The 27,617-nt window shown below is 39.2% G+C and overlaps 1 protein-coding gene across 1 annotated transcript in view; it reads right to left on the reverse strand.

The window, feature by feature from the left end:
- LOC105915872 (E3 ubiquitin-protein ligase SH3RF3) overlaps positions 1–27,617 on the reverse strand; it is a 139,136-nt gene that overhangs the window by 33,589 nt on the left and 77,930 nt on the right. The window contains 2 exon segments of the mRNA XM_021309319.2: positions 12,219–12,314; positions 15,934–16,209. Of these exon segments, the coding sequence (XP_021164994.2) occupies positions 12,219–12,314; positions 15,934–16,209 (372 nt within the window).

A 27,617-nucleotide genomic window follows, 5' to 3' on the forward strand; every position in this document is an offset into this window, starting at 1 on the left:
CCTTAACTTTGCATTTTTATGTATGTGTGTTGCTGTGTGTGTGTGCGTATATGTGTGTGTTTATTTGTGTGTATTGAGTAAGAGACAGTGTAAAGGGCTGTCTCGTCTGGATTCACTGTTAGCGATGTTGAATTTCCATATTAATAGAAATGCTAATCAAAGCCAAATCATATGGTAATGAGCATGATGGATTGACGTTGCGGATTATAACTAAATTGTAAATCTCAGGAGGCTGACACAAACACGCACACAAACAGAAACCACAGAGATACACACACACAGATGCCCTAAAAAGGTCGATGAGGCCACGCATGATCTTATTGAGTAATTTACAATCCAGTTTGGGTCCATGAATACATTCAGTATGCACGCACGCACACACACACACACACACACACACACACACACACACACACACACACACACACACACACACACACACACACAAATCAATGGTGTTTCAGTTTTTACTCAATGTGCCCTTTATGCTGCAGAGAACATGAAGGAGCGTGTTTGTGTTATTGTAAGAGAGAGATTTCTACCTGGCGCTTCCTGCTGAATAAATAATCCAGGGTAATCCGTTTCTACGTGTTGAGCAAACTGCACCGATTTGGATGTTGAGTGTTATCTCAAGGTAATACCACGGAGAGCCGACGAGCTGATAGCTGCGCTAAGAACAGGGGAAGCCGACAACAAACACACATGGTTTTTCGCACACAGTCCTATTGGACTAAAAGCCAATCAGTAATCTGATTTTAGCATTATGTGGCATAGCTTTTTAAAAGATTACACTATAGAGAAAGAAAAGTTAAATCATTTTACACAAAGTACTGTACTTTTTAATATGGTGTAAAATTAACTCCATTAACAATGTTACTCCTAATAGTGTTAACAAAACAGAGTATTAAAGAATTGAACTAGTTTCATTGTTGATTTTGACACTAAAATGAGTCAAATGAACACTGGCACTGGCTATAGAGTAAATTTTACACTAATTTGGAGTGGGACCAAATGTTATCTGAAACAGAGTGATATTCAACTCTGTAGGTGTTATAGTGACGCTTTGTTTTTTTTTACTGTGTATTCATGTGCAGGTAGAGTGCATGAATACACACCCCCTGAACTGTGTGTGTAATTTAAATTTAGTAAAAATCTAGCTGTTCTCTGAGGCCTTTCAGAGGTTTGTTTCAAGACCAAGAAACAGCAAGCAGGTTAAGGACAAAGCTGTGGAGAGGTTTAAAGCAGGGTTAGATTATAAAACAATACCCCAAGCTTTGAACTCGAAGAATGATGTTCAACGTATGTAAAGAGCACGGCACAACTGCAAACCTGCCACGACATGGATGTCCGTTTAAACTGAAGCAGACAACAGTTTAATGGTAATTCTGGAGAAACTGCAGAGATCTACAGCTCAGGTGGGGAAATCTTTCAATCCCACAAATCAGCTCTTTCTTGAAGAGGAGCGAGAGGAAAGTCACAGTTGATTAAAAACGATCATTTGCAGATTGCCGCAAGCAATGCAGGGGATACAGCAGAAGTGTGGAAACAACATCCCCACAATGAAACAGGGTGGCGGCACTATCATGGTGCGTTTTTTAGATAGCTGGATTACATGGCGATCCTTAAACGAAACCGAACTCGTGGTTCCAAAGCTAGAATAACCCTATACAGCCAGAGCTGAAGCAGACTGAGAATGTGTGGCACCATTTCAAAACTGCTGTATCTGCCTGTGCTTGAGTTATTTATCAAAAAAGAATGGAAAGAACAGTTCGGTATATAATAATAATAATAATAATAATAATAATAATAATAATAATACATTTTATTTAAAAGGCGCATTTCTGGACACTCAAGGCCACCATACAAAAGGATAAAAAGACAATGTCACAAACAAAGTCAAAACACAATAAAAGCCCTTTAAAAAATACTATAGATGTAGTTATAGTTGCTATTCTTTAGGGGTATGTTTATCCAATTTTGCACAAGACACGTAGACCTAAATCAACTCCATGGCAAACCTTTGACATTTTTGTTAACAAAATGTTAACAAAAATGTCAAAGAGTTATACGCTGAATTGTGTTTGTCTTTCACGTAAAATCACAACAAAACATGCTGAAGATCCGTGGCTGTAGCATCCCAAGACGTCAGAAAATTCAAGGCGTGCGAATGCTCTCACAAAGTGTTGTACATAGAACGCTGACCTGGGCTCACGCAACATTTGCCCGCATCAAAGAGAAAACAAAACCGAGCGGGAATGTCCCAAGCTAAATCCTCAGTCGGCTAAAAGCCACAGGCGCTGAACACAAACCCACCCACGCTGACCTTGCTCCTTCACACATCTCCTAAACTTATACAACTGGATCCAGCCCACTCACTCCACCCACCCACACAAACATCAGGTCCGGCAGACACAGCTATACCTTTACACGTGCGTCAACAAACTGGGACACCCTGAACTCAAACCGAGTTCACACTCAATATATCCACCTACTCCCATAACTAAATCAAAGTAATCTCAAATTCAATTGGAAAGAGCCTGCAGCTGAATAATTTGATTCATTATTGTCCTCTCCTCCTTATTCCTTTTTGTCTTTCTCCACAGGTAAGATAAGACACGGTTCTACTAACTCTTATAGAAGCTTTTAATGCCTCTTCATACGGTAATCATTTTTACAGTACGCCCGGTTACCAGAAATGACGAAGTGTAATTTTGCCGCTGCTGTGCAGTGGCAAAAAGCTTTAGTCCGAGGTACAGCAGCTTTGCAGCTGCCTGCCGCCTCTCATGTTTCAAATAGCGTTGGATCATTTTAAGGTGGCGAACGGCACTGCATCTAATTTCAACGCAACCTCTGCCCTGTCAAACGAGGTAACCTAATGCAGAGGATTAGCGCCAGAACCACAACAGAAAGCATCAGCCTGTCATGTGTGTGACTAGGTGGGTCCACCGAATACATATAAAAATAGCAGGCAAGCTATTACAAAATGTAAACAAGGGTCATACTTCTGCAATTAAACAGAAAGAAATATGGAACTAGTTCTACAGGTCAGCAATTGAGACCTCTCGTATTTTACAATAACAAAGTTGTTAAGGAGACTCTGGCATAGTCTTAACCAGCCAGCTGTACAGTTACATAAAAAAAAATACAGCCTATTTTCTTAACACTTTTCTCTATTGGACTATAATGTGATTATTATGTCGTTCTCTAATCTCGGCTACCAGTAGCAATCTAGGTCCTTGTCCCACTTTACATTGATGTTCACAATATTTTTTTTAAAAAAAGCAGTGTATTGGCACCTGGTCTTCTCCAACACACATACTATGTGGGAAAGGCACAGAGAGCAGCTGAAACCGTAGTCATTAAAGTGTTACGTTGAAAGCAAAGTGCAATTTTATTTCAGTAGTTTTTTTCTGCATTATATTTCTTATATTTTATAAAATATAAAAAAACATAAATTAAAATATATGTATGAAGACAGCATAACTTAGCAGCGTACCATAAAGAAAAATGCACAAGGTTTTGTTTTTTTTAACAAGTATGCGAGACAGTAATAGTCTAAATGAAGGTAAAGGTGAGATTTCTGTCTTTTTTGTGCAATTTAAGATATAAAAAATTAGAGTAAGAAGAAGAAGAAATTGTGGATTCTTACAAAACAGATGTGATACACTGCCAAAATAGAACTAAAAATAGATAATATTTTCTTGAAATTAGTGTATTTGTCCTTGATTTGAGCAGGTAAGTAATACTGCCAATGGAATGAGTATCTTTACCCCTAAAATAAGATAATTAGATATACTGCACTTAAAATAAGATGATGGCGATGAGTTGCTCCTTTAAGTGCAAAAATCTTATTCCATACCATTATTCTTATTTACCTGCTTAAATCAAGGACAAATACACTAATTTCAGGAAAATTTTAATGACTTTTAGTTCCCTTTTTGCAGTGTAGCAGCAGCTATGCCTGCTTACTCCTGCACTGCCATGTTTACTTTGGTGGGCTAAGCGGCTCTTGCTTCCCTCGCACTGGAATGCCCCGCCTTAAAACACAACATGTGATTGGCACAAACTGTTTTTGGTTCGGACACAAACGGCAGAAGCCGGAGCGCTACACGATGGATTCTCGTGTTTTTGTGAACGCACAAACACCGCGAGAATTCATCTTGCAGGCAAGGTTAGTATTAAGGTGATTTGAAGGGAAAAAAGGGAGTGAATACTCTTCTTTCTTGTTGCTTTAACATCTCTCCTATGATTAAAGTTGAAGTTATAACAAAAAAAGTAGAAAAAGCATATCAACTTTAGAGTGAAATTATTGAGGATAAAGTTGCTTTGCCTCTTAGGTTAAGTGGTGGCTTCCAGTGGAGCAGAACGGTTCTTTCAAAGATGGAGAAAAGGACACGCAATCATTCAAAACTTTTACGGTCGTAACTAGACTAAAGCTTGAAGAGTCAAAGCTTATGCCCCATTTTAGTTGTGAACAGAGAATGTTGCATATTTCCATGCCCTGCTTTGAAATACAACTGTCGCATTTTAAAGACATCCCTCCGACACACAACCCATTGCTTTTCTTTTCCCAGTTTGATCCCAGTTTAGGATAATGTCTCCAGCCAACTGACAAACTTCTATCATTTTGTCAAGAGTATAAAATATCAACACAGATAATAACATGATACTTTGTATCCACAACACACACACACACACACACACACACACACAGAATCAGGCAGATCAGCAGAGGTTCCAGCTGAGCTCCCTCATTAGCTTCTTACTGCATACACACCCGTACCAATCCTAACACAGACCCCTGTATCCCTGCTGTGTCACAGTGATTGGAGAGGTCTAAATTATTGATGCATCTCCATTTAATGGGATCCCCCGCGTGTCTGCGCGAGTGTTTGCCCCAACCTTGCTCAGTCTATGGCCCAATCCCTAAGAGAATAGTTTGGTCAAGCAGCTAAGGCTGGGATACTTGATTGGGTTGTCTAGTTCCAAGTCCGAGTCAGCAAGAACCCCAGACAGATTCGGAAAATGAGTTTGTTGAAAGGATTAGGAGATTTAGGAACTCAAAATGAGGACAACTGTGGTTTTCTTTGCATATTTGTGTTTATATCATAAATGCTAAATTCGATTTTGCATTTATATTACCCTGTAGTTGACGAACATAGAAACATACATCAATATAAACACATCTGATAGAAAGCATTTTATATCTGCCTAGCTGGGCAACAATTACGGTCTGAGTGTTGTGTTAACCTGAAGGGTAACAGATGGGGAAGGGGGTTGTTATAATGCAATTGCTTGATTTCACATCAATCCTAGTAACAAATCCCCAAACAAATAAACTGAATCGAAGTGATTAAAATCTCCATGTTTGTCTGGTTCTGTTTCAGCACAACACATGGTTGCAAAAATCCATAGAGTTTTCTAAAGAACACAGTACAGCAGTCTGCCACACCACTGGTGAAAAATAGTTACAAGGAACAGTGTAAGAAACAGGGGAACATCCCTTTCTGTATATTTCCCCCACATGAATTAATAAGTCACATCAAAACAGAAAGGAAGCAAGCTAAAGCTGGCCTAGCACCCTAGGGAACAACTCCCTGTACAAAGAGGCAGAGCAGGCTGAGAGCCATGTCTACTAAAAAACATTTGTAACCATATTTCAAATTGTTCTTTAGAAATTAGTTCTAAAGCCACACATTTTGTTTTTTGTTAATTAAAGTGTTGTTAGGGCGTTAGAGAAGTTTGAGGCATAAATATCAGTTAAGTTCATCAAGTTTAAATTAAAATGTATTAAAAAATGTGAGTGTTCATTACACTTCACTGTCTAGAATTAGAGAGATTCACTGATGCTAACCAAACTAATCAGTAATATAGGATAGTAAGGACAACTTGAAGCCACACTAAGTAACATTTTTTTTCCCTTAATATATCCTCTTCTAAGTCCCTGTGATGGTAATTTAAGCGTTTATGAGACAATTGAGGGGTCTGTCATCTCCCCCGAGGGTTTGGCCCAAATACCACACATGCAACTTTCTGTGCGCCGACCAGAAGGCGGTCCTGCGGCTCTGTTGTCGTGGTAAGATGAACAGCTTTATGGTAGCCCAATGTAAGACCACTGGCATCAATAGCATTCTCTCTCTCTCTGCAAGGTTTCCAGGTTTCTGGGAAACAGTATCTGGAACATTATTTTTTTGTAAAAACCCTACTGGAATGGTAATTGCAGGGGTTATTTTTGATGGGTGACTTGAGAGTTGATTTTGCACACCTTTGTGAGCTCCCAGATGATTTTGTACAAGCTGAACTCAAGGCAAGTTATTCTTAGAGGAAAGCTGCAGGCGTTGAGGCTTCAATTCTCTTCCGGTAGTTTGCTGAGTTTTGTTAAGTTTAATCAACATTACAGTTCTTTTTGCATGGCTCCATAAAATAATTTGCTAAAAGAAAGTTCCCCAAATAGGATATTTTAACATAATGTGAAAAAAAAACTAATAATTAATCCAAGATGTCAAATAACTTCAGTTATTTAAATTAAAGGAGATATATATTAACATCTGCTTGCAGGTAAACAAACATACATAAGCCTACCATTGACCGCCTTTAGCAGGTTTTATGCAACATCCTAAGATATGTTTGCTGAATACAACTTAGCTAAGGAAGTAGCAGTTGTAAGCAAACAAATATTACAAAACCTTCAAATGTTGTTTCAGAGAAAGAAGACATCTTAATTTGTCATTGCAATTGTACATTTTAATGAAACCTGCCTTCTGCATGTAAATCATCCCTTACTTATAGTTTGCTACACAGATGCACAAGGTTTCCTGACTAGCTTCAGCAACTTAACAGAACTAAAAAGTCAACTTTGCTTTCTCATAGTCCTCCTCCACTGATAATTTCTGTCCTCCTATGTCGCAGCTTTGGAAAGTCCCTGATTATTGAGGCATCAATTGGCTGCTATTTAGTGTGATTGTCAAAGGTCAACCAGCCAATGAAGGGGTGAGGCAGACTTTAATACACATACATGCAAAACCTCAAGTCTAGCTATCCAACAAAGATTATTCAGAAACAGCCAACCGAGAAGGCATCACTGCACACCTTTAAATAATGTTTCTTGATCTTAAAAGGACAGTGTGTAACTAATTTGGCTTTTTATTAGCAAAAAAATCAAGTATTGCTTTCATAAATACATATTCTGCCAAAGTATAAATATGAGAGCATTCTCATAGCTTAGAATTAGTTGTTTATAAAAACATAAATACTCAATGAAAGACACCATGCTCCGTCGTCATTTTTGATTACAGGAGCCAAAAGGGGACAAATGTGTTAGCCTTACACGTCGTTCCTGTATATGAACTTGTGTTGTTAGTGGAGGAGGAGTATAAAGGAAGAAAAGACGACTGAAGGTCATTCTACTTGCCATTTTCTGTTGAAATGGAGCACAATCCAGACTCTTTACCCAGTGAGAGGGAAGAGAAAGTAACCAAGAAAAGCAAAAGAAGTAATAACCTTGAGAAAACCTGCTGGACAGGTAAGTTAATTCAATATAACTGATGTTTAGTTTGACGTTTGTTTTAGAAACAGGGCAGTGTAGTTCAGAAACTAGTCTGTCTTCTCGGCAGAGACGACTAGTATGTATGTTAGCTAACACTGGACGAGCTCCGTTGCAACAGTTATCAGGCGACCGCGTCCTTCTTTCAGACGTATTTTGACCGCACAGTCACATTTATGGCACTTCACGGCACCCGTACTAGTCATTACGCGCTTAACGGCGAGGCACCAGAGCGCGCTTGTAATTCATTTAGCACATCACTTGATGTGAGTAAATCTTACATACTGTCCCTTTAAAAGAAAAAAAAAACATAAACTCACCCTGCATGTAAGATTACTGCTTTATTGAATTTTGCAAAGATAACGCACCTCGATTCATTAAGCATCAAGTTCACTAGCAATGAACCCCAGAATCCTGATAGACTCAAACAGAATCAAACATTTCTTCCATTTGACTGAATTTACTTTAGTTCTGTGGCTTCCATTACTTCTTTTTGACGGGGTTGGGTAAAAGTCAGTCTCTTCATTCATTTGTGTTGATGGGGAGAGAAAAGAAGAAAACACATTTTTCACCAGCGTCTTCTTAATATTGCTTAAGAGCCTTAAATGGGATCCTGCTTCAAACCGCGCATGATATTTCTTCTGTTGCACGCGGATTAAAGTAAACTATATTTCTCTCTTGACAGGCAAGGGGTGAGGAGAGAAGGTAAAATGCTTTCAGGTTTTACAAGTTTTTTTTTTTTTTATCCTTTTACCGAAAAGACATCCTTTCAGGAAAAGCTCTATTACTGCAAAATGTCAGAGAGCATTTGCTAAGGCTATTTGCATTTTTGGGACTAATTGCATTTGCTTGCATTTAGATTACAGTTCAGTTTGAGATGCTTCAATTTCCCATTCGGACTAAGAGGCATACATTAGCACATTTCTTAGCGCGTTCAGTGGCAGTCAGAAATTTACACACACTCATAACCGGTTTGAATGTCCTACCAATTTAGAGCTTTTAATGAAGAATTAGAAACACTCTATTTCCAGGGTGGACAGATCTCAAAACATAAAATTTTAACTTGGTGCACAAGTTTAAATTTGATCCTAGTTTTATTCTATTTACACATGGTCTAAATTTGGCATACAGACTCAAATATGTACATATATAATGTGTCTCACCCAGCGCTGATGTCTCATTGGTGGAGGAGTTTAATCATGTCTACACCCGCTTCGAGATCAAAAGGTGTGATTCTCCAACCCCCAATCCAGTGGCCCTCCAACCCCCACTCACTCCACCTACAGGAACATCAGGTGAGAAGGGGGCTTAAAGCTGTGAACCATAAAAAGCTCTTGGGCCAGATGGATTACTTAAAAGAAGTATTAAAAACCCACACTGACCAGCTTTCGGGAGTCCTAATGAGGAGCTTTAACACCTCCCGGAAGCATAACAAAGGGCCGTCTTGCCTGAAAGCAGCCACTACTATCCCCAGTCCCAAGAAGTCAGCTGCAAACAGCTTGAATTACTACAGACCAGTTGCTTTGACCTCGGTAGTCATGCAGTGCATTAAAGACTGATTCTCCAGCACATGAAGGCCTGCCTTCCTATCGGCTTTGACCGGCACCAGTTTGCCTAGAGGGCGAACCGATCAACAGGAGAGACCGTCGTTACTGCTCTCCACACTGCCTTGTGCCACCGGGAAAAACCTGGGACCTATGTCAAGAGGCTTTTTTATTGATCTTAGTTCAGTGTTTAACACCATCCTGCCAGATAAACTAGTCAAGGAGACTGGATTAAAAACATTTTGATAGACCGGACACAAACTGAGAGGATTTGACCCCACAGATCTCCTGCCCCGATGCCCAGCCCCACACAGGACTGTATCCTGAGCCCCTTTGTCTTCTCAGTATACACGTATTAATGTGTCTCTTTCTACCCCTCCAACATCATCGTCAAGGCTGCAGGTGACGTGATGGAGAGGAAGATGAGATCCATTACTGATGGAGATGAAACAACATCTAAGGAGAAGGTCCAGAGACTTGCTGCATGGTGCTCAGCCAACAACCTGAGGCTGAACAACAGAGAAACCAAAGAGAGGACTACAGGAGACAGAGGGGAGACCCTACTCACTACATATTAGGAGGGACGGTGTGGATAGAGTCTCGTCCATCGGGTATCTGGGGGTCCATATTGCTCAGGTCAGCCAACACAGTAGCAGTGGCTAAAAAGGCACAACAGTGGCTCCATTTCTTGAGGTTACTGAGGGAAAAACCTATTTGGACGTCTGCTGATCCTCTACTGACCCACCACTGAGAGAGTTTAGGTGTACTACATTAATTACAGTAGAGTACACTGGCTGCACAGCAGCAGACAGGAAAGCCCTGTAGGGATTATTAAAGACTAAAAAAAGCTACAAAAAAATGGCTTTCCCTGCCCTCACCGGAGGACATTTTCAGGTCTCGCTGCCTCTCCACAGCTATGGAAATCCTGTCATACGTCTCACAATATGGTCAAGCACTCTTTAACCTTCTGCGCTCTGACATGACGCTTAGCACTTTAAAAAGTAGCACAAACTGCCTCAAAAACAGCTTCTACACATGGGCTATAAGACACTGACTCAACAATGTGTAATATTCCAATTTTGTACATAGGGTAAGGCTCGATCCATTTATTGAGCATTGTGTAATGGTGTTCAATGACAGTGGTTGAGCTCATTTAAACTAGTTGATTTCCTGGCATTGATCCTTGCATTTTCAATATGTTTAAGGTAGGGGCCAATCCTGAAGTTGTGTGCATGTTTCACTATTACCTTAGTGGGAAAGACATTTAGGAACCACCAAGGAACCGTCAAGCCTAGAGTCCGTCATACACTAGAAGATGCTGAAACACCCGTATAGCTTTCCATAGAGATGTGAGCTCAACACCTTTGAGATTAACTAAAACTTTGGGGGTACCCAGATGAAGAAGGTCGGACCAGACAAACTATTTCAGCAAAATGACAAAAAGTACATTTGCAGGACTTCTGAACCTTATAATATGTACCAGCTGCCGGGCATGGCGATGGCTGGTTGATGCCATGCAGCTATTTCGCTGGCGCAGTGCACAAAGTCAGAAAGTAAAGAAGAAGGAGGATCGCTGAAAAATGTCAACGTTAACCTTGAATCAACAACCAAAAGCTTAGACTGTCATATTTAGGTGTAAGGAGGACCCCAAGTGCAGAGCATGGTACTGGCAAAAAAAAAGAAAGAAAGTAGTTTAATAAATAGAAGAAAACAGAATAGTCTCAAACAAGGAGATCAGGCAGGAAGCACAAGAACTAGACTGGGTATGGAGAAATTGTCAAATAAAGGGATGAGGAGTGAGGCAGAGCGTGGAGGTCATGGAAATTCAGGCCAAACAATAGGGAGCGAGAAATCAACAGAAGAAACCAGCGAGGAACAGAACGAACAAGAGAGAATATATACTGAGGCGGGCTGACTAAAAGTGAGGCAGAAACAGATGAAGATAATTAGGAGGAGACACGTAACAGCTGAGACCAATTAAAACAGATGAGGCGAGGAGTGCAATGAACGGGGAAACACACGGAGGGACTCTAAAGGCATATAACCCAAAATATGCTTTGAATTAACTAAGAACTAAATCCACAAAATTATTAACTAAACGGGGAGCAACTAGAAAATATATAGATAAAGAAGCATAAGGAAATAACAAAACAAAGCATGACTTTATAAACAATGCAGTAAAGAAATCATCCAAAATACACACAGAAAAGAAAATCAAAACCCAGACCCCCGGAGATCGTGACACAGTTGAGTATTCTAACAGGACAACAATCCACAACACACATTTAAACAGGTTTTAGCTTCTGGAATAGCCCTAACCCAAGCTCTAATGAATATGTATAAATTAGGTTCAAAAGTCAAATCTACGGCAGCAAATGATTTAAACAAACTAACATTTCTAATAAGGAAAACATATTTGCAGCTGAAATTATAGAAACACCCATTTGGTAGCAACAACAACAACAAAAAAAGTCTGTTTTCTCTACAACTTACTACTGAACATCTTTGCAAAAATTTGCAGGAGGGTGCGTGTTTATATATTTGAGTCTGTATGTATAATAAAAAAAAAATCAACAATACAATTAACATAGAGTTAATTTCTAAGTGTATAGTGTGGCGGAAATAACAGTTGCGGTATTATTAAAAGCCTTAGTTTCATATGACCTACACGCTGATTGTGTATGTAAACTTCTGACCAGCACTGCCGTCTAAAAGCAAGAGTGAAACGGCTCCGTTCATCTTTAGGAATAATAGCAAATATGTGATATCCTTCATATCCAGGGGAAACAAGAGAGTTTCCGTGTCAGATGCATTTGCATTAATAAGGCTGTTAGAACTAAGTTTTGTTTTTGCTCATTTATCATGATGATGATTCCTCTGCGGAATCCTTTTGTTTTTGATAAATCTGAACCATTAGGCTTCCATTTTTATAAATATAGCAGAAAAGCCAACACAGCTGATACGTCCCCACCTGAGGCCGTTTAATTTTATGCGATCAAAGATTATTGGAGAAATGTGTTTTTTTTTTTTTTTTTTAGCAGACAGATAAATGATGATAAATACAGAGAGAAACAGGTGGGCTGCTGCAGTGTTATTGCAGCTGTCGCCGCTCCTTTTGCGAGTCGGTTTACCTCAACGTAAAGAATGGGGAAGATGCCAATCTTGTCTCCCAGCATGCCTTCTGCCCAGTTCTCGTCTACTCGTCTGATTACTGTCAGCACCTCGTCCTGGAGAGAGAGGAAATGAGTGATAGCTCACATACAGACACACGTGCACACTGGGAGCGCAGCATGTTTGCACAAACAGATAGACGTTTCAGCTACTTTTGATTCAATGCAGGCATATGTCTCACCTGATCTGTCTTTTGCAAATGATGGATTATAGGTACATTCATGCATCAAAAAGGTAAACATTTGTATCACAAGGAATAAATCACATATTAAAGCAGTGCAAAATATTGTCTTGAAGTACCAAAGGCTTAGAAATGGCTTAGTAGGACTGCAGGATAGGCAGTAACTGTTGTTTTTCAGCTGCTCTTTAATTTCAATAGAGCAATGCTTCTATGAAGATTTGCTTTAGGAGATGTTTTAGCTTACTTGAGGTCGTCACTTAGTTTCTATTGAAGTGATTTCTGCACTGTCCAACTCTGATAAAAATAAGTGTAGCTAAATAAAAACCAGAAATGTGATTAATCACACTTCCTGATTTACCAATGGTTAAAAAAAAATTCAAAAAAATCACATAGGGCCATGTTGGTTAGGCTACCATTCTTTCCATAACATATGAGGTCATCATTTAAAAACAGTTTTTTTGTGTTAACTTGGGTCATCTTTGTCAAGTATTAAAATCTGTTTCATACATTTTAAACACAGACATGTGACAGAAGAGAAAACAAAACACAAGAAACCTGTAAGGAATATAATGTTTTCACAGCAAAATAGGTTTGTGTGGGCGTATATTTTTGGGGGTAACAATAGAAAATGGGGCTTCCCTTTACTCTGTGGTAAGTTTGTGATTTTTGTGGGTTATGACACATAGTTCAAATCAGCAGCGAGGTTTTATGACGAATGAATGAAGACAAGATGAATCCTCCTTTTTAAAATCAGTTCAAGCAAAAACATGAATTCATTCACAGATCTAAGACAGCGTAACAATCCTGCCAGCTACGCTAACGACACATTGTTTTTTTTATTAATTTGAGATATCAATCACTGCCATTGCATCCAATGTCACAACCGTGTAAGATCTTAACCTGGAAGGTTGGGGTCGCCTCGCCTTATGCTTACTTGATCTCAGGAATGTAATATCTCTATTGTTCCCAACACACGCCCACATAGTGCCGCTTCTCTCCTAACACCGAGGCCTTGGTTAGGCCATTACAGGATGGCAGTGATAATGCTGTTAAATGGCTGTATATTAGTCATTCTGAGTAATTACCTCTCACACTGAGAAAACAATATCGCACTCAATGGTTCTGCATGACAACACAAATATAGCACACCATGTGTCTCTGTGTGAGTTGATGGGCTTAATGCAATATTCAGTCATAAACTTGTTGATTAGCTTAACCCTAAAATGAGAAATAGTGTGAACTATTGATGGCTCATTGTTATCACTTAATCTGGATATGAATTGCCTCAATTCAGCTGCACAAGAGTCAATAAATGCTATCATTTATTAACCTGTTTCTTTCTACCCCTGCAGAGTGCACAGAGCTTGTTCGCGGAGCAGGGACACAATTATAAGCTTTGAGTATTGATACTATACGTTAAACTTTCCAACAACCTCACGGGATCGTACCACCCATTTTTTTTTGTTTTCATTTTCTCCCTTCCTAATGTTTAATCTCCTAAAGACAGATTTGTTTTTCAATAAAAATGTACCGAATAAATGTAACTTCATATTTGGATATTTCTTTTAAATAACAGAAGGGTGTACATTTTTGATGTGACAAGATTTTCTATGCAGAGACCATAGACCGTAGGAACAGTTTTCTAAAATTGTCAAGGGTTTAGACCCTGCAGCAAATAATACGCAAAACGACACCATTTATCAAACATTCTGTTGGAATTTAAATATTTTCTAAAAAAGATCTTTATTCCATTAAAACATTCTGAAACAGTACGGAGTGGTAAAATGTGAAAATGAGTCCAGTATCTACTTGTGTAAGACTTTTTATCTTAGTCTTATTAATTTGAACCAACACATTAAACTGAACAGGACTGGGCCTCCAATGAGGTGCGTTTGAGGTACATGCATTGTTTTAAAGTCCCCCAAAAGAACTAATGTTGAGAGTTACTCCAGTGAATAGAAATACAAATAGACAGAAGACTAGACTAGACAGAAGATTTTCCTGTTCTTTTTTTTTTTTTTTTTTTTTTTTTTTTTTTTTTTTTTAGCCTTATTGTGGTGCCGGTACAGTTTTGGCATACAAACCTCAACTATTTGAACATGAGCACCGAGAAAATCAGCAGCCAGAATCTCCCTCCAATAACATCCGAGTCTGTCTTAAAACCAGATTCAGCCAAATCCTCTTGGAGTGTGGTGAGGAGCAGCTGGCTGCTAAGTGACTTTTTTCTCCACGCATCAAACACTTCACAGCAAACACAACACTAAAAAACGTCTTTTTTAACACCAGTTACACGAATATTGAAACTTTTTTTTACTTTGACAAAGGTATTATTTTCTATAACCACGCAGCCCTAACACAAGAGCAGCTGTCGTGAGGCATACAGTGACTCTGGAGGACTTGCAGAGATCTCCAGCTCAGGTGGGACAATCTTTCAGAAGGTCCACCGTTACTTGTGCCCTCCTTATTTCTGTCTGCATTTCACCACAAGCCTCGCAGGGGACACAACGAACATATGGAAGAAAGGTTCTTGGGTCTGGAAACGAATAAATTTAATTTTCTGGTTCGGCATGAAGGCTATGTGTGGCTGGGAAATTAACGGCACACATCGCCCTGGCCTGAACGCAACACCCCCAGAATAATACATGGTGATGGCAACATAATGCGTAATGGAAAGGAAAAGACTGGGGAGTTGATCAGAGATGATGATGAGTTGGATGGAGTTAAATAAGGGCTAAAAAAATATCTGTTAGAGGCTGCAGAAGACTTTACAGTAGGGTGGGGGTTCACTTTGCAGCAGGTCATCATCACTGAACTTAAAGCCAGAGCTATAACAGAATGGATTAGATCAAAACCAGTCCAGTTGTTAAAAGGATCTGCTCAGAGACCAAATCTAAATCCAATAGAAAAACTATGCCAAAGTTAGACAAATGGTTCAAAAGACACTTTCAATTCTATCTGATTAGGCCTTTGCTAGAACAATAGGCAAAAAAAATGTCTAGATGTCAAAAGCTGAGGAGGACATGCCAATAAAACTGTTAAAGCTGCAACTGTAGTAAAGCTTTTTTTCTCTCTCCAGAATACTAACTCAGAGGAGTTAGATACAAATGCAAACCGCATTTCAAAGACGTTTCTGTGTAAAAACAATTTGCAAGTATGTAAATACACAAAGTTCAAGGCACATGAATACATTTGATAAAGTATATAAGCTGCTTTACACTTTAATAATCTCACAGTGTACACATTGCATTTCTTAGCCATGAACTATTTTACTCTGAGGGGGGCCTCTGAAACATTGAGCTAGATCTGATAAATTATTCATCAAACAATCATCCAAGCTGGTTGAACCCAGCAGTTAAGAGTTTGTTTCTATAATCTCGCACAACAGTCCTGAAAATGTCCCCTTTGATTTGTCAATAGAAACTACGTACGGCTGTCTCGTGAAACACCATTGTCATACAGGTGCATGTGTAAAATGCGCGTGTGGGGGGGCTTACCTTGCTGAAGGCCAGGCAGTCTTTATCCTGGTCTTTGTCTTTGACCTCAAAGTCGTACAAAGCTTTGCCCTGAGGTGGAGTTTGACTCAGGGGACGCAGCAGCTGGATGTAACTAGCTGGCAAGAAGCCATGGCAACCGTTGAGCTCCCCGTGGTACCAGTTGTCATCCACCTTGCGCCTCAGGATGATGATATCACCCTTGGAAAACTGTAGGTCGCCTGGTTCCTTGCCCTCATATGAGTAGAGTGCTTTACCGCAAGGCAGTGCTGGGATATTCTGCAAAAGATGCACACATAAACACACCCAATTGAGCTAAAATGTTAACTTAGCTTCTGGAGCTGTGCCGCTCCGCAACCACACACCTCTAACTATGCAGCAGTCCACATATACCAGGTTCACCCTAACTTTCACAGTCTGTCACCGCTTTTGTCTCGGCTGACCATTGTCTTCTGCCATGATAGCCAAGACGTTTGTTCCAGAGCTTAACGGCAGCAGGTTTTTGGCTTCTTATCTTTTTTTATTTTACTTTACACATACTACATAGGGCTGCACAGTGGCACAGTGGGTAGAAGGTCCTAGGTTCGAGTCCTACCCTTGCCCTGGGTCTTTCTGCATGGAGTTTGCATGTTCTCCCTGTGCATGCGTGGGTTCTCCCCGGGTACTCCGGCTTCCTCCCACAGTCCAAAAACGTGGCTGTTAGGTTAATTGGCCTCTCTAAATGTGAGTGTTTGAGAATGGCCGTTTGTCCTGTTTGTCTCTGTGTTGCAATGGACTGGCGACCTGTTCAGGGTGTACCCTGCCTCTCACCCATTGACAGCTGGAGATAGGCACCAGCACCCTTCCCAACCCCAATTGGGATAGACGTGTTAGAAAATGGATGGATGGATGGATGGATATACTACATGATGCAACTGCAATGATTTCAAACACAACTGTAAATAGAAAGCTGGAAGAACACTCCCGTTTTCAATCTTGCTGTTTTGTATTTTGACCAGTTTTCCACTTGAAGAGGGGTGCCTTTTTAGAGCTTCAGCCTGACACACTTATTAATTAAAAGCCCCAGGTGACAGGTGTGCCTCTGACATAAAAGTGTTGCTCAAAGTAGCTAAAGTGTTACTTAAACGCTGAACGCATTTAGAGAGCTCTCCAGGTAATTGAAAGCTTTGATGTCTGTCATTAGTGCCACAGTGTTGACATCATGAGTGGTAACTACCACTCACAGAGCTTAGTCTTTAAACTTCAGGCTGTAATGTGGTTTATTAGATATCTTTGTGTTTAAAAAAAAAAAAAAATGCTTTGAAACTGAAAAAGCACAGTTTGTGTTTTGTAATAGTTTTTATTACTTTATAAGAAATGACAAGAATAGGCGATGACCCCTCCAGTGGTAAACTCAGCCAAAATACAACAAAAAAGGCCCAGTAGCGAACAGATTTGGAGTAAACTGAAAACAGTAGCAAATGCAACATGTTCCAATGTGTTGGCCCTGGAGACTAATTTGTAAAGCATGGGTAGTTGGATATTCCCCCTCAGCAGCAAGTGAGATATGACTGGTTATTAAAATGTTTGCCAGGTAATTGCTGCTCCTACCTAGGGTAAAACATAGTCATTTTGAAAATGCCAAGAGTGGGTGAAGCATGACTCCCTGGAGTTTCATCAAAATGGGGTCTGCGGTGTGACACTCATCACATGGCGTGGACTGATGGGCACTGCTCCATTTGCCCCCACCCTAACAGAAGTGTGACATTCTGTATAAAAGAAATTGGTCAAACTCTTGCAGTGAATTTGAGTTAAATTTCTACTCCAAACAATCATATGAATATGAAAATGTTGTCCTTGTTTACACCTCAAATTTCTCAACAAACGAAACTAAACACAACACGGTTAGTATTTATTTATTAAGGTGCGTTCACATCCAACGCCAATGTGGCAGGCCGAGCGACAGCTTTACATGATATCGCTATGCACAGGTGCAACGCAGGAGCGATGTGACACTAAGCGAGGCCACAGAGGCAGCTCTAGCAATCCAAAACGTGCAATTTTGCCGATAAAAGCGAAGCCAGAGCAACGCGACACCCGCAAAAGATGCGAAGCGACAGTTGTTGGAGTTGAAAAAACTGAACTTTTGTGTCTTGTCGCATCGTAGCAACCAATCAGCAACTGGATGTGGCTGTGACGTTGGGTGAAGGACTGCAGCGGAGATGAAGTAGTTTTAATTGAACATGGAATAAAAGCTGATAATAGCGGTCTGCGGTTGGCCTGAGTTGTATGAGTCAACCAATTATTACTACTGAGACTAGTCCAGCACAGACAGTATATTAGGAAAAAGTTTCTTGTAATGTTTAGAAGTACTACTGAAAAATATTCCAAACAAGTCTGTTGCCACTTAGGCGTGATAACCTTATAAATGTTCATTCAAATGGGTAACAAGATCTAATTGATTTTTTTTAACAGAGTAACTTCAATTATTCTTAATACTGCAAAAACAATAGAACATATTTACTATTACAATCATATTAATGTTTTTTATAACGTCAGGGTTGCGGCAATATGAAAATTCAGGCCGAAATTGATATTAATATTGGTGTTACGTCCAATAACAGATATTTACCAATGTGTGTGTATTCCGTTTCAGGGATGGTCAAATGTTGCACAATTTTGTACACGCTTCGTTAGACTCTGTCAAAATATTACCACATTGTGGACATTGCAGCTCTGCTTCATTTAAAAACCACACAGTCCTAGCTGCACTGCTTTACCGTCACTGTCACATGGGCAAAAAAAAAAAACAAAAAACAACCTGCATGACCAACCCATGGTTGTTGCATGGTTGCCTGTCACTGTGTTGCCATGTGAATCTGAATGGAGCAAAAGGCTCAGAGGGAGTTTTTAAGTTTAAGTCAAAATAGATATAGACTGACCAAATCGCATTTATTTAAACAGTCGCACTTCTTTGTCCAGCAGCACTGCAAAAACAGTCAATCACCTCCTCACCTCCCCGCCAAGACCAAAGCAATGATCTGCTGTCGGAAGTTTTAAACTCTGCTAACATGTTGAGCAGAGCCAGAAGTATATGTGACCCTATGTTTAGCTGACAAGGCAACCAGAAAAGCCTCATTTGGAGGTACTTCCCCTGTGAGGCAGACAAGCGGGAAACAAAATGTCAAAAGATCTCACACTCAGTAAAAATCCTGTATCTGCAACAGCAAAGTATTACAACCTTCGGGCCGACATAATTCTGATCACGCAACGCTTTGTTCAACTGCGATAAAGTTGAAGCAGGATAACGCTCTTCAGCTAAGTTACATAGTGAAGCAACAAAACAAAGACCAACTTCTCTGTTCAGCAGTGAAGGCATTCTATTTTGCTAATAATAACACGTTATGACCCAAACTGACAATTGGGGCAAAAAAAAAGGAGAAACCCAACGGCTGTAGTTGATCGGTAATCACAATATATTGCTGCTGAATATATTGGCACGGACCACATCCTTCTTTATACTGTGAAAAATATGTTCTCTATGCTCCACCTCCATATTTTCTTTTAAAACACAATTTATTTTAGTATAAAATGGTCCTAGAATTGTCCGTCAGCAGTAAAATGTATTTGTATCGACATCAAATTCACAGACAAAGGGAAGCAAAAACAGGCACACTAACGATAAGCAATTATAATAAAATAAAATTATAGCATGACTGAATCAAAGGTACATACTGTACTTCCATAAAGGGTATTAATAGGTATACTGTTATCTTGTCTACTGTTTTTGCCAAACTGGGAAGTGATTAATAAATTCCATTTTTCTCTAAACAAAGGCTGAATTTCCACCTACTTATAGGTTTTACCCTTATTAAGAAAATACACTTTGTTTTATTGTAATAAATAATATTATAATTTTGCTCCTAACCAGAAAGAACCCAGTACCTTTAAAACATGTTGCGGTATTGAAAATGCTATTGTGTATTTTTCTTAGTATCAGTATCGAGTTTGGCACTTTAGTATGCTGACAACCCTAATGCAAGCAGAATAATTTGATAGAATATCTCAGAATAGGAATTAATTCACTCGCTAAAAGCATGAAGGCAAAACAAAGGATGGGCAAATTTCGGGTATTAAATCAGAATCTTTAAAACCACCACAGGAGGAAATCATTTTGCATTATGTGTGTCTGCTGTGATTAATTACACAATCATCAGATATTGGCCTTGCTTAGGATGGGCCGCCTGATGGTCTGCATCTCATCTAGTGGATCAAACGCAGCAGATTTTCCTCATCGAACGTGAGATCTCGCTTTGTTGAGGCTAGAATACCGTGACAGCAGTCATCGCACAAATATTGTTTGTTTCCTGGCTGACGGAACAACTGGTAAGCATTATAACGGTCTTCTGGAAACAGGCAGCTTTGAAATGATAAGCCTGTTTTTTTTTTTTGTGTACATCTGTGCAAAATCACAGGACTATTGTTTAAAAAAACAAACAAAAAAAACGTGTTGCGTGAGTGGTAAGTCTGCTGTTGTTCCCTGTTAGCGTCACACAAAGGAAGGGAATCGTGATGAATGGACGAAATTCATTAAGAACTAATGCAACAACCACCGATTGTTAATCAGAATTTTGCATCAAGAGGGGCTGCATCCAAACTTACCATCTACTTTCCCCCCCCCCCACTTCCATTACAGAAGAGGCCTTTTTTTACTCTAATGCTGACATAAAGGCTTTTATCTCTATACAAACACTGACATACAGAATCTCATCACAATACAGCTCACACACCACCACAAGCATCCATACTAAAAGTGCAAGGCTCAGCACAGACTTTATTCACCCGGCATGGTCTTGAAGGCAACCCGTTTTGAAAGGTGGGCTATCTTAAATAATATCCAAGAAAAAAAAACAGCAAAGTGCAACAAAAATAAAAACAATTTATCTTCCTGCAGAGAGGGAGACTACAACACACACAATGAGCCCCAACACACACACACACACACACACACACACACACACACACACACACACACACACACACACACACACACACACACACACACACACACACACTCGTCCTCCTCTTATAGACATATAGGCTGATACTCGATTGATACACTGAAGAGAACACCTCTGGTTTCACTGTGTGAAGGAGATCAGAGTTGACGCAATGAGAGGAAACAGAGTCACAAACAGTGAGAAAACAGAATAATAATGCTTTTCATGTCACCGCCTCTCCCTGTAAAGTGTTTAGCACACGAGACCTGCGCAATGCATTACAACACTTAAAGAATTAAATCTGTACAATTTCTGCTGTTCACCCAACGACACACATCTCTAGATACCGTTTCCCCAACTTCAACTCATTTCCTTTGAATTGTGGGCTGTCAAAAACCTTTTAGTGTCTGGAGCCATTCTTCAATGAGAAGTCTTGCAACCTCAATGCCAGGCCGTACCAAAAATTCACACTGGATTAATGTGAGGGCCCTATAGAGCCACTTCAAGTTCTTCCACAAAAAAACAAAAAAAAACATTTCTGTAGAGATATCTCTTTGTGCACGTAGGCTTTCATGTTGTCACAAGAAAGAGCTGTTCCTGAGCCGAGAAGTGCTGCAAGCAGACGCTGCTCCATCTGTGCCTACGCACAGTGCATTTAAGTACATTAGATCTATGACACCTGTGTTTGGGAAGAGTAGTGACAGGCATTCACATTAGACTAGACATTATACAGGGTAAGCGCAATATATAGGAACGCAAAAATGTGCAAAAAAGTTGTTTTGATAATAGCATCTATTGTGTAGGTTCCGTGTAAGTAGTTATTAGCTTAGAACAGAGTTAAAGGGTTTGTACACCTGTGCTCTCTAATATTTGTAAATGAAGCTGTGATGCCCTTTAAAATGTGCTAAGCTGGGCAATTATAGTTTGCGCACAAAGAAATAATTAATAATTTCAAGGAAAACAACCATGTGGTCTCAGAGAGGATAGCTTGATTTGTGCTGGGGATTTAACAATCCGGTCAGTTTGAGCTGTAAAAACGTAGGGATGTATCGTCCCAGGAATTGGCACATGGTGCCGATTACTGCACCTTTTTCCTATTAACTTCAAATTGTGCAAAAGAAATAAATAACATTGTTTCCCAATTGCAAAATGTAAATGCAGTTACTCATGCAGAACTTCAGGTTGTTTTAAAGCAATTACCCTCTAAATCATGGGTAACATTACTAAACATGGAACAGTAACAGATTTTGAACCTGATGAAAAGGGACAGCAAAAAAAAAGAAAAAAGAAAACAGAAAGCTTGTTTCTGGAAAAAATAGGTTTCCACACACAATGAGAATCAAATCTGACACTGTCCATAAAACATCATAATATAGAGGTTACCCCATCCTGGGTCTAATTTCTGGTAAATGAGTAAAATAGGACACAGTCAACACAAAATATGGATTACAGGGTGTACTGTTATGTTTATGAAATTCATGAATTAGAATCTTTTTTCTTCAGATACAGGTCATTTCAATTAATACAAATATAAATATAAATATATATATATATATATATATATATATATATATATATATATATATATATATATATATATATATATATATATATATATATATATAAATGACAGAAAGACTTCACTGGTACGTTTTTATGTACTTATATTTAATTCTAAAAAAAATGTGTTTTCTTAAAACTATTCAGTATATCAGAAATGTTGAACCCCCCCCCCCCCAAAAAAAAAAAAAAACACAAACAAACAAACAAAAAAACAAACAAAAGAAAAACATCTTTTAAGGGATTCTTTTTTGAAAGTGTGGCACTGTAGAAAGATTAGCTGCTGAGGAGAATCAGATCGTTTTCTATTCAATTTCCCCTGTTCCAACCTGATCAAAAAAAAAAAAAAAAAAAAAAAAAAAAAAAAAAAAAAATATATATATATATATATATATATATATATATATATATATACATTTTTTGTTTTCCTTTTTTTTGGATCACCTTCCCTGAACACTACCAGACTGTGCTGAAAACAACATTCTACCGTAGAGATGTTGTTAGTGAGTAAAGAAGAGTCAAAGGTTAAAATGCTAAGAATGTAATGCTAGAGTACTAGGGCAACGCGATATTCAAGCCAACACAGAGCTACGCTTTTAAAAGTTTATTAGTGAAGTGGCAGATGACACAGGCAGGTGAAAATGGCAGACCCGGGCAGGGAAAGACAGAAGTTGGCTGACCAGGTGACGAATGTGGAACCAGACCAAAACAGGAGCTGATGGCAGAAACAGACTGGACAAGAAGCTGCCGATATGTTCCCAGCGTGAGCAGAGCGAGACACAGAAATCCCAAGAGCAACCTTTATCAGGCGGTGCACATAAGCACTAATAAACAGACCAACGAGGGCAGGGCGAGAACAGGTCCAAAGGGATAGCAGGCTGAGCGCCGAGGCATTGAGCAGGTATTCTACATGTTATAGAATATGTATTTTAGCCTCGGTCCACAGAACATAAGAACCCAAAACAAGACTTTAAAAGGGATGCTTCACAGCATCCCTTTTAAAGTCCATCTATCGAATGTCTACATGGGCATGTCAAACGAAAAAACAGCTATGCATAAAACTAAGCATGAAATAAGAAAAAAAAAATTATTAAACGTTCATGACAGTTTTAAGGTTTTTTATTTGTAGAGGGGTTAACTAAGCGTGCATCGTGGTGACGACAAAAAAAAAAAATGAAGAGAGTGTGAGAATTGACAGGAACTGTAAAACCGGCCTGTTTCTCACGCCACGCGTGTTCTGCAAGCCTCTGCTGTGTCTTGCGTGCTTTTGCCGGCTTTCGCGATTTTCTATGCATTTAAGCCTTTTTGCCTCTCTCCTGTGTTTTTACCGTTCCTTTCCATCATCATCCTTCTGCTACTTTTATGTCTCTTTGTTCTGTCTTCATTTCTGCTCCCCTAAGCTAACAAAGTGGGGTGGGTGGAGGCTCCTCCAGGGTCTCGTCAGGGAACCGCTCTGTTTGTTGCTTGGTGCTGGGAGAAAGGAGGCCGCGGCGCTCTCTCACCGCTGTGGGGATCATCCACAACTAGAGGTGGGCTGCTGGGTTTTTCCTCACAGAGCCCGAGGCAGAAGAGTTATGCTACATGTATTAGTTCTAGATTTTGAAACAGGAAAAAAAAAAAAATCCCACCAGAGTTTAAAGAATGGCTCCACTCTCAAGCACATTGCAATGTCCTTGCTATTCCTATGGAGGCTGCTAAAACTTTTGTCTGTCACAAGTCTGCACAGTTTTAATAAGTAAACTGTCTGAACCTATACATTTAACACCTATTAACTCTCTATAGGGTCTACAAATGTGTTTAGAATGTGTATTTGATTCCTAAATATTACAGGAAGTGCTGTACATAAACTACAGTGTAAAAGAGCAGAATTGGGATTCAGCATCTGGACAATCTAACAGTTGTTTGATCCATTTTTTTTATTTAAAAGCAGCCAGGTTTTAAATATCTGGTCACCATATCAAGTTAAAGATCATCTACTAGGGAACCTCTAAAGGAAAGGCTACAAGCCTACTTTGATTCCACATATTGGAGTGTTTTTGAAGTTTCTTGAACTTGCTTAAACTCTCACTTCTCAAATCAGTTTCCATGGTTTGCTTCACACCTGAGGACGCTGCGTTAAAAAAATAAATCAAGCCAAGAACAAACTGACCAAGGGCATTAGGGCAGCTAAGACGAGCTACAGTTGTTGCTGAAGCACATTATAACAAATTTTACAATACATCAGGGCTGGACGATGTAGAAAAAAAGCATATAGATATAACAGAAATAATATTGATCGATATCAATAATCAACAAATTCAAAATATATATTTTAAGTGCAGCCCTGGCCATTTTATGATTTTTAGATACAGAACTCACAAGCACTGAATTCAAACTCAACCCTTTATTCAGCCAACTTTTTATCAAAAACTGTAAGTTTTTAAAAAAGAGAAAAGAACCCATGCTCTCTGAACTCTTTGAAGGGGGCGGAGCTTGGTTCCTGGGTCTGTGTTGCGATTGGTTAAAATGATGTACTAACTGTAATGTTAACCTACATGGCTAGAATGCAAAAGGAAGGACAACTTTTATTCTATTGAACTTTTTATTGACCCTTTTTTTGGTATCATCGATATACGTCTATCAATCGATATACATTGTTACTGAATTATCGTCCAGCCCTACAATACAGCATCATCTAGATTATGTACCAAAGGTTTTGCACATAAAGTTTATCATAAGCATGCAGCTCATTTTAAATCAACTGAAGACCTACAGCGTACGTTGCTTCTGCTGAGAACATAACATGTACAGGAAGGTTCCAGAAAAACACCGCCCTGAATGGAAAGCATGTTTTATGAAGACGATCATCAGGAGCTAAAAGATAGTGGTGTAAAAATGGCTCTAAAGAGAATGATAAGAAACACCATTTTTTCCTAGTATAAAGCATTAAGCAATAACTTAAACAACTTCTATGTGAGCTTTGCACTTACTCCATCCAACTAATTGTTTGATTAAAAGCAAGTTAAAACAGTGGGGCCAGGGCTCCCACTGTTCAACATTGTGGTAGGTCATGACTTAATATTACACACCGTTTTATGTTTTTACAAGATTTACGTATATTCTAATTTTTGAAGTTATATAGAACCAAAAAATGTCCACTGAGCTTTCAAATTATAGTCCGTTTTTCCACTTGAAAAGTAAAACTGCTATGGTTCATACCGTGACCTTTAAAGACCAACAGTCCTGCATTCTTTTCTCCTTTTTTTTTTCTTAAGGGAAGATCTTTTCCACATCTCCTCCACAACTCTTTGGTGCCACATGCAGTGTGATTGTTAGAGCTGAACCATAGCGGTTTATTTCTCAGCGTCTCTGCAGTGCTGTAAAAGTCATCTGGCTCATAAACGGTACAGTATAAATAGGTTTAATCATTTTGTAAGTCTAGGAAGCATTTTTATCTCTGCCTTTACAGCCCGAGAGCGGACATAAAACATCTAAACAAGCGTTTTGACTTCTGTCGTCACAGACATTCAATTATCTGAAACGCTCTGAAAGCCTGTTCATGTTTGCATTTAGTGTATCCCAACAATCTGAAGTTTTTTTTTTATAAATTAAATACATTAAAACAAAGAACTCCCACATGTTTGGTAAAAAAACACGAAACAAAACAGTGGAAGTGACAGGTCGGACCTGGTAGAAAAATAGAATGTGGTATCAGCCAGAAAAAGCCTGACCGTCGCATCTATTTTGATGCGCGTTCATGCAACAAAATTAAAAAAAAAGTGAAGTCAAATACAGTTCTTCGAACTTGTAAGAAGAGCTTCATACGGATGAGTTTCCAATAAATGCTACTGCTGCAGAACAGGGCTGATAAACCCCAAACTTTATGGCAATTTATTCTTCAATTTGCTGAAAGAATATCAAGGGAAGAAACTAAAAATTGCTGACAAAAAAGTACGGCAGAGACTCGATAACAGCCGAACACGACGCGTTCCCATTTCAAACGCGCATCTCCGTGTTACTCCTCGTCTTTTATGAACAGAAAACACATTAAAAACTGGAGAGACAAACCTTGAAATTCAAACTGAAGTTAGCTGTGAGAGAGAGAGAGAGAGAAAAAAAATGGTTTTCAATGATTTCCATCAACATTGGCCACTTTTGTCTGAGAAAAATAAAACCCTTCCTGCGCTTGTCACTCATTTCATGTGCGAAAAGAACAGAACAGTGTGACGTTAAAAGCCGAGGCAGGGCACCTGGATCTCAGGCCTAACACCTCTTAGGTGTGAGATTTTTTTTTTTTTTCCTTCTTCCCCCTGCAGCATTATCATTAGTCAAAGCTCTCACACGCAAACACAATTCTTCTATCCATTACATAAATCAACGAACGGTAATTACTGCGCCATAGGAGTAGGAGAGTGTTGTCTGTGTGAGAGCTTCCCTCTGGGATGTAAATGCACGTGTCCCTCCATCACCGACTGCTGGGAGGCCCATCTGTCAAGTCTCTCAGTGCGTCTGCAGTAGCCATAAGGTACTGGGAGGTGACTGGGCCAACATGGGGGCCAACTGTCTCATTGAACCGGGTCCCCGGGGAACACAAACAGACACTCATGTATACACGGTGGCCCTGGTGGATCACTGGGTTTAATTTAGGTTTTTGAAAACAAATCTGATAACTTCATTTCGACCCTGTTTGTATAATTGGATCAAAACGGTCAAATGTAATTAATGGGAAGAAGGTGGCACTGTTTCTATTTTTATATGGTAATTTTTCTAGACTATAAACAAAAAAAGAGAAATATTTTTTAAACTTTCAAACTGCCATTAACAAAAATTGTGGTTGGTATATTATAGTTTGTGTAAACCCCCCCCCCAAAAAAAAAAAACAAACAAACAAACATTTAGACAATTTGAAGCTTGAACGGACATGGAAATTGACGCTGGACTTTTCTTTTTTCACCCAATGTGTACTAGTTTTGATTTTTTTTTTTCTTTATGAGCTACAGAGTACAGGTGCTTGTACACATGTACAATTGCAATAAAGGCTTTGAATTTGAAGTCATCAAGTGGTTGGACAGCCAAATGTCTAATTATTTTACTGGTCAGCAAATGCACCATATGTTAGTGTTGCCATATCATACTGAGAAACACACTCTTCTGTTTTGAGGATCTTAG

Source organism: Fundulus heteroclitus, chromosome 7 (assembly GCF_011125445.2).
Source record: "Fundulus heteroclitus isolate FHET01 chromosome 7, MU-UCD_Fhet_4.1, whole genome shotgun sequence".
NCBI classification, from domain to species: Eukaryota; Metazoa; Chordata; class Actinopteri; order Cyprinodontiformes; family Fundulidae; genus Fundulus; species Fundulus heteroclitus.